This window comes from Thecamonas trahens (assembly GCF_000142905.1).
Source record: "Thecamonas trahens ATCC 50062 unplaced genomic scaffold supercont1.36, whole genome shotgun sequence".
In the NCBI taxonomy this organism is placed as follows: domain Eukaryota; order Apusomonadida; family Apusomonadidae; genus Thecamonas; species Thecamonas trahens.
The window spans coordinates 58,075-65,162 of record NW_013657644.1 but is presented as its reverse complement, the minus strand read 5'-3'; the positions used below and the strand labels follow the sequence as shown (position 1 = coordinate 65,162).

General features: G+C 65.7%; 3 protein-coding genes across 3 annotated transcripts in view; 2 read left to right on the top strand and 1 right to left on the bottom strand.

Annotated features, from left to right (window-relative positions):
• Positions 1-163: 163 nt before the first annotated feature.
• On the bottom strand, positions 164-2,502 carry AMSG_07423 (RNA exonuclease). Its single transcript, XM_013900475.1, has 2 exons — positions 460-2,502; positions 164-435 (listed from the first exon to the last, which is right to left on the bottom strand). The coding sequence occupies exons 1-2, from the start codon at positions 2,466-2,468 to the stop codon at positions 267-269; spliced, it is 2,178 nt and encodes a 725-aa protein (XP_013755929.1). The 5' UTR covers positions 2,469-2,502; the 3' UTR covers positions 164-266.
• A 410-nt stretch (positions 2,503-2,912) lies between these two features.
• AMSG_07422 (uncharacterized protein) lies at positions 2,913-6,231 on the top strand (the record flags this gene model as incomplete). Its single annotated transcript, XM_013900474.1, has 3 exons — positions 2,913-2,928; positions 3,029-3,223; positions 3,339-6,231. 3 exons carry the CDS (start codon positions 2,913-2,915, stop codon positions 6,212-6,214), a joined length of 3,087 nt encoding a protein of 1,028 aa, XP_013755928.1. The 3' UTR covers positions 6,215-6,231.
• A 627-nt stretch (positions 6,232-6,858) lies between these two features.
• The window catches only part of AMSG_07421 (uncharacterized protein), a gene marked incomplete at both ends in the record, with an annotated part of 1,766 nt that continues 1,536 nt past the window's right edge, over positions 6,859-7,088 (top strand). The window contains one exon of the mRNA XM_013900473.1: positions 6,859-6,871. Coding sequence (XP_013755927.1) covers positions 6,859-6,871 — 13 coding nt within the window. The remainder of the gene's footprint in view (positions 6,872-7,088) is intronic.

The following is a 7,088-nucleotide window of genomic DNA, read 5'->3' as shown; positions in this document are numbered from 1 at the left end:
GGGCGGCGTGGTGGGCGCGATCGCGGCGACGGGCGCTCGCGGCTCTCGATCATCCAGTCCAACTTTGAGAAGAAGGCCGAGGCTCGGCTCCGGTCGCAGTGGCGGCGGCGCAACCCGGATACGCCGATGAGCGAGTTTGACCTCGACGACGCTCGCGAGGCCATGCGTCTCGGTGCTGGCTTTACTGGCAAGTCGGTCGGGCTCACGGACGTGCTCGGCTCAGAGGGCGAGCTCCCCAAGGCCCGCGGCATCTCGCCGTGGATCGGCTACGCGGTCACCTCGTCGGCACGAGCGAGCAAGACGGTGCCGGCCGGACAGGCGATGCCGACCGGGGATCTGCCGGCTGCTGCGGCTGCGGCTGCGGCTGTGCTCGCGGCCAACAAGACGGTTGCGCCCGAGCAGCTTGCCTTTGTGGTCAACGCCATGGTAAAGACGCTCTAGCCTGTGGCTGCGAGCGACGGGTCCTTGAGACCGAGCAGCACCATGCCCTTGCGGGCCTTGGAGGCGGCGTCGCAGAGCGCTTCCTCGTCGTCGGCGGTCCAGTCGGCAGCCTCGCGCGATGCGGCATACAGCGCCTTGAACGCGTTCTGGTCCGAGTGCCCGCCGACGACAACCATCAGCGCGTTGGGCGGGAGCGCGTCGTGGATGGCAGCGACGGCAGCGTCCATGGATGCGAGCACCCTCGGCCGCGCCGTGGCCACGTCGAGCTCCGGATTGCCTGCCGCGGCTCGGTAGTGGCTCTCAAGATCGTGGAACTGGGTAAAGATAAAGGCGTAGCCGGGCTTGCCTGCCCGCGACGGCGAGGTCTTGCCGATGGCCTTGAGCGTGGCGGCGAGGACATCGTCATCGTTGGTGCACGGCAGGGCGTCGACCGAGCCGGCGGTGTGAGCGTTGACGAGCGAGACGCGGTCGATGAGGGCGGAGGGCGCGGAGCACCGGTCAAGGTGGGTAAAGATCGACTCCGAGTCGGCCAGGTACTGGCCAAAGTCCGGGCCCTCGGAAATCTTGAGGAGCGCGAGCTCGAGCGCAGCGTGGGCGTCCTCGGCGCTGTCGTGCCCGGCGGAGCCACCAGTCTGGATGTTGCGCTTAAGGTACTTGGCTACCAGCGAGCGGAGCGAGCGCTTGTGGCGCGGCCCCCGCGAGTCTGGGAAAAGCACTGCAGTGTCGATGACTCGGCGGTGGATGAGCTTGAGGGCGCGGAGATCGTTCTCCAGCGAGTGGCCGACGAGGACAGCGTCGGACGGTACCAGCGCGAGCAGCTCGTTCTGCACATCTACCAGCCGCTTGGTCACCGGTGCAAGCATAGCTGGCGTGATGCCCGAGTACTTGGTGACGTAGTCAACGATGCGGTTGGTCGGCTTAACCAACTCGTCGTACACAACGTCGAATGTCGAGTTGACGACGGTGATGCGGGCAAGCTCGAGCTCACCACCCTCGGTCCGCACCATCTCGCAGTCGAGGGCAAAGATCGGGACTGGGGAGCGGTATGCGTCGGGAGTCTCGGCCACGGCGTCAGGCTCGGGCGGTCGGCTCGAGCCTGTCGAGCGGAACTCGGGATCGTTGGCGGCGGCGCCGTCAAGCGGGTACTCATGGGCGATCCTGTCCTCGTCGGTGAGGCAGTAGTAGAGGAGCGGAAGCGGGCCGGCGAGCGCGCGGGTCAGGAGCGAGCTGCGAGCATTGAGCTTCTTCGCAGCCTTGTCAGCCTTGGTCGTCTTGGAGGCCTTGACCGGGATGTTGAGCAGCTCGTTGAGGAACGAGTAGACCCGCTTGCGCGATCCGGGCGCCCGCGACACGAGGGCGTGCGGAAAAGCGGACGTTGAGGTCAGCAGCGGCATCGTCGTTGACGCCGTCGGCGCGAGGTACGCGTCCGGCCCGAGCGAGTTGATCATGACCACAACCACCTGCGGGATGCGCGACTTGTTACGAACAAAGATCCACGACGGCATGGCGCCCTGCCCGAGCACCCAGAGGATGAGTGCCTGGACGTCAAACGGCTTGATGAGCCCCAGCGCGTTGTCGCTCCCACCGTTTCCGCGGCGCTTGAGCTTGGTCTGCCGGATCTCGAGCTCAGGCGGGCCGAGGATGGAGGCCGCTGCCGCCGCTGACGCCGACGCCGATGCCGAGAACAGTCCATCGCCCGTCAAGGAAATCGCCCCGCCGGCCCCCGCAGGCAGCGGCATCGGAGCCATCGGAGCCATGGAAATGTCGCCATGGCGGACGCCAGACTTGCGAGCCTTCTTGGCCAGCTTCTTGGCCTTCCTCCTCGCTTTGCGGGCCTCTGCAATCTCTGCCGGACTCGCCATCGGCGCAGCCGTCGCAGCCGTCGCAGCCGTCGCAGCCGTCGCAGCCGTCGCAGCCGTCGCAGGCGACTCTGCTGCTGCCGGCACCAGCGGCTTTGCCTTCTTCAGGGGGCTCTCCTGGGCCACAGAGTCTTCCAACTTGCGCTTCTTTGCCATGCCAACCTCCATACTAGCCTCCACCTTGTATTCCTTCAACCAACACTGGCGACAAGTGGACGACCTGAGCATATCCCCCTTCCCGTCTGACCACCTCCTCCCCGGCAGCCGAAAGCCGAGACGAGATGGATGGATGGGGAAGGAGGGGAGAGGGGGGGGGGGAGGGGAGGGGGGGGATGGGTAAGAGGATCAACGGCATGCCATTGATGACCATCGGTCAGCCATGGGGTCGGATCGTATTGGATGATATATCTTCGCCCTTAACCTTACCCAATCCCCCTGTCTCTGTCCCCCTGTCCCTGCCCCCGCCCCTGTCGCTGTCCCTCTGTCCCTTGCCCCTGCCCCTGCCCCTGCCCCTGTCACCCTCTCTGTCCATCAACCGTCCGTTGCCGTCTCTCGCCCTCGCCGCCCCCCCCCCCCCCCCCCCGCGCGCCCCTATGTCTGAACACACGGGTCATGGGCAAGACCATCTGTCTCCATCACCCATTCCACAGGCTGCCTCTGGCTTTCCCTACACTGTCTCGGGCACGGGTGGACTGGTCGACTCGCCGCTGACTCGGCAGAGGAGGCAGGGATCGAGGAGGTTCTCGCCGAGGAGGTCAACTCCTCCCATGAGAGGTACTGGTACTTCATCATTGTCATCAACTTTGGTGTCTCCGCCTTTGGCTTCGGCTTCGGCTTCGGCTTCGGCTTCGGCATCGGCATCGGCTGTGGCATCGACCACACGCATGGGTATGCTGTCGTCGAGATCGAGATGGAATGCTCGGGTCGAGGCCCGCAAGAGAGAGATCCTCTCTGATCTCGAGTCGTCGCTTGTGCTCGATCGCATTGCTGCAGAGTCAAAGGCGAGACGGGCTCGTGCTTTTCGCGCTGCTCCTCGAGAATCCATGCCACAGATGGGCATTCAGTATCATCCGCGTCGTCGCGCTGTCACCCGATCGGTCTCGCCTGATGGCCGTGCCTCGCTCGTCGTCTCTGTCCCGCAAAATGAGCCGGTGCAGCACGGTGAGGTAGGGAGGCAGCGGGAGCGGCGGCGAAAGGGCTCGCCGCGTCGGCGGCGGAAGCGGGAGCGTGGGCGCGAACAGAATGCGTCGCGGTCGCGGTTCAATACTACGGCCACGTTTGTGTCGGCGTCAGACGATTCCGATTCGTGGGACGTCGATGAGTATCACTCGGCGTCGTCGGACGAGGCCAAGCTGCGGCGCGCGCGTGAGCGCTCAATTGAGCAGCTGGAGGAGGCCGAGTCGCTTGTTCGCAAGGGCATCGACGTGGCCGGCGCCATTGTCGACGAGCAACTGGCCATCGACATCGCACAGCGCGAGGCCGCTGCCGACGCGACAGCGGCCCGCAACGCGCTTGTGGCCCAGGAGCGCGAGCTCGATGCCCGTGCTGCGCGGCTGGACGCCGCGCTCCGCGACCACGAGGTGACGCAAGCTCGAGCGGACGCCGAGTTGCAGCAGCGGCTGGCGAGTCTCGACGCCGCCGAGGCCCGGCTCGCTGCCCGAGCTGAGGTTGTCGACCGCGAGGCCCAGGCCTTGGCGCTGGAGCGTGAGCGTGCGCTCGAGCTGGCGCGCCATGCCGAGTTGAAAGACGACCTGCGCGCCGCGGTCCGTGAGGCCCAGGCCGAGTCAGCCGAGCACATGGCGAGGCTTGAGGCGCGCCTGGTGGCACAGGACGAAGCTGTGGCGGCCCGTGATGCCGCTGCTCGCGAGGCATCATGGCGTGAGACACTAGAGGCCAAGGAGCACGCCATTGCGCAGCTGGAGACTAAGCTTGCGCAGGTAGATGCTGACGCGCGCGAGCGCCGGGCAGCCGATCGCTCACAAGCGCAGCTTGACGCGTTTATGGCTGCATCGCAGGCGCAGGCAGACCGGCTTGAGCAACAGCTGGCTTCGCAGACCGAGGCGCAGATGCAGGCCGCGGCGGCGGCAGCGGGAAGAGTGCCGGCTGCGCCCACAACTGCTCTGGATTCGGCTCCACGCAACGACGCGGTCCTCCGGCGGCTTGACGACCAGACGCACATGCTACAGGCCCTGGTAGACCAGACGCGCGAGGCTGTGCGGCAGGGCACCCAGCCGTCGGCGCCCGGCCCGACGGCTGGGAGCGAGGGCAGTACCCAGGTGCTGCAGGCGTCCATGACGGCCATGTCCGCAGATATCAAGGCTGCGCTTGCGCAGCAGTCGTCGCAGCTCGGAGCGGCCATTACTCAGGCGCTAGGGCAGCTGTCGCGGACGCCGGCACCGGGACCTACGGCCGCAAGTGTCGCGCCAGCTGGCGCGTCGGTGTCACAGTCTATGGCGCAGGTTCGCGAGATGATGCAGATGCAGACCGAGATCCACGACTTGCAACGTGCGCTGCAGGATGCAGAGCGGCGGGCTCTCGACGCAGCAGCCAAGACCGAGGCCGAGGCGCGGCGTCGTGAAGACGCGCTGCGGATGGAGCTCAAGTCGGAGGTGGCGGCAGCGGCGGCGGCTGAGGGGAAGGAGCTTGCAGCGGCGCAGCACGAGCTCGAGCGTGACGCTATGCACAGCCGCGAGGCGGTCAAGCTTGAGATCGCCGAGCTCCGCCGGATGGTCGAGGGCGTGGCAGCAGAGGAGGGCGCGCTGAAGGCCAAGGTCGACTCGGCGCCAGTCCAGACTACCCGGGGGAGAACGGATGAGGAAGGTCAGGTTGCGCAGCTCCTTGCGCAGCAGCTGCAGGTCATGGAGGCGCGGCTGCATGATCTGGAACGCGATGCAGGAACCACTGCGAGCACGACGCGAGCCAAGCTGGAAGAGCCCGAGGGTGCGGTGAAGAAGGAGGCAACCCAGGAAGCCAAGGCAGTGCGGATTGCGCAGTTGGAGGCTGCGCTGGCTGCCGAGCGGTCGCAGGCCGGTACGTCTGCAGGGGCGGGGACGAAGTCTGTGACACCTAGCGCTCGCGGCGAGGCCCAAGCTTCGCTTCCGCGTGCGGCGGCTGATCAGATCAAGGCTGAGGTGCTTGAGCAACTGGAAGCGTCGTTGGCTCAACAGAGCGAGGCGCAGGCAGCGCTGCGGCGCCAAGTTGAGCAGCAGGGCGCGGGGCTTGAGGCGCAGGCAGCGCGGATGGTTGAGCTGACGGGAGCAGTCTCGACGCTCTCGTCGGGCCAAAAGACGCTGGTCACGACGCTGGAGCAGGTTGCGGGCTCCGAGGCTGCGACGCATGCGCGTATTTCCGAGCTGATGCAGGCACAGGCTGCGGCCGACGAGCGGCTGACCAAGTCGCTGCACTTGGTCGTCGACCAGGTCAAGGCATCGCAAGCGGCGCAGGCAGAGGCGTTTGCCAGCCAGGTCGGCAAGCTGGCCGAGCACCAGGAAAAGATTGCTTCAGCCGAGGCCGAGGCGCTCGGGCAGCTCGCCAGCGCGCTGCGCGCTACCGAGGAGCGGGTGGCGGCGGAGCTGGCCAGCCAGAAGGCGACGCTCGCCGAGGCTGATGCGCGGCAAGATAAGACGGTGCGCGCACTGGAGCAGATGTACGAGATGCAAGTCCAGACACAGACCAAGCTCGCCGCTGAGGACGCCAAGTTCCGCGCCATTGAGGACAGGTTCGCTTCGCTCGCCTCTGCGCTCGAGCGGTTCCAGCACGTCGAGGCTGCGCTCGACACTCGGGTTGCGCGGGCCGATGGCTACGCCGCCGACGCCGGGCAGGCACACGCTGACGATCTGGCCGCGATCCAGACCGCCACCCACGAGTTTATCGATCGCCATCTCACGGTCGACAATGACAGTGCTGAGTCGTAAAACATGCACAAACACAACTGTCCAACGTCACGGACGGTACCGTCGACCGTTTTGCGGCAGTGGTCAACAACCATGTCCAACATGATTATCATCAATGTAAAAGCAATGATGTCACCCACATGCATTGCAAGTCAATCAGGCATTCGTTCGTAATGGTGGTCATTACGTAGAATTGCACATTCCCACCCAAATGGCGCCATGAACAACGACCATGATATGGCGGCAAGGAGCGACGGCGGCAGGGGTGGTGCACCTGGGTACACTTTACCCTTTCGCGCCACCCCCTTACACATATGCGGTACGTCTTCCCCCTCACCACCACCACCCGTCATTCTCCTCCCCTCCCTCCTTCCATTTCCATCCTCTCTTGCCTATACCAGCTGCCATGTATAGCCGGCCGGGCGCGACCAGCGAGGCCAAAAAAATATGCAACGGCTGCTTGGATCACCTTCCAAGGCGACACGCGTGGAAGGGGAGGAGGGGCCCTTGCCGCGGGCTGGACGGCTTGGCAGAGGACCTTTGGGGCGTGCTATGGACATAGCCACCGTAGTTAGCATGGATTGCACACTCTGGTGTGGTTAATGCTGCATAAGGTGGCGTCTTTCGCCTAGCTGGCTCCCCTATGGGTACCCCCTCCCGCCACAATGGGCGCCGTCTGTGGCCCAAAAAAATCAAGCGACTGGCAAAGGCAGACGGGGTAGTCTGCCCCCTGTCACCCCCCCACCCACCCACTCACCCGCCCCTTCCCCTTGCTCACGCCTCGTCATACCTGCAGCCGAACTGGTGCCGTCCTCGCACTCTGTGCGCTGGCGCTGCTGGCGATGGTGAACGTGGCATCGGCCCAGCTGCCGCCGCCGCCGCCACCTCCGCCGCC

Bases quoted from the DNA above. Each gene is read 5' to 3' on its own strand.
- AMSG_07423 (XM_013900475.1), bottom strand. From the start codon at position 2,468: ATGGAGGTTGGCATGGCAAAGAAGCGCAAGTTGGAAGACTCTGTGGCC. The intron at 436-459 runs GTCGCTCGCAGC...CACAGGCTAGAG, and splicing joins CTGCTCGGTCTCAAGGACCC to CGTCTTTACCATGGCGTTGA.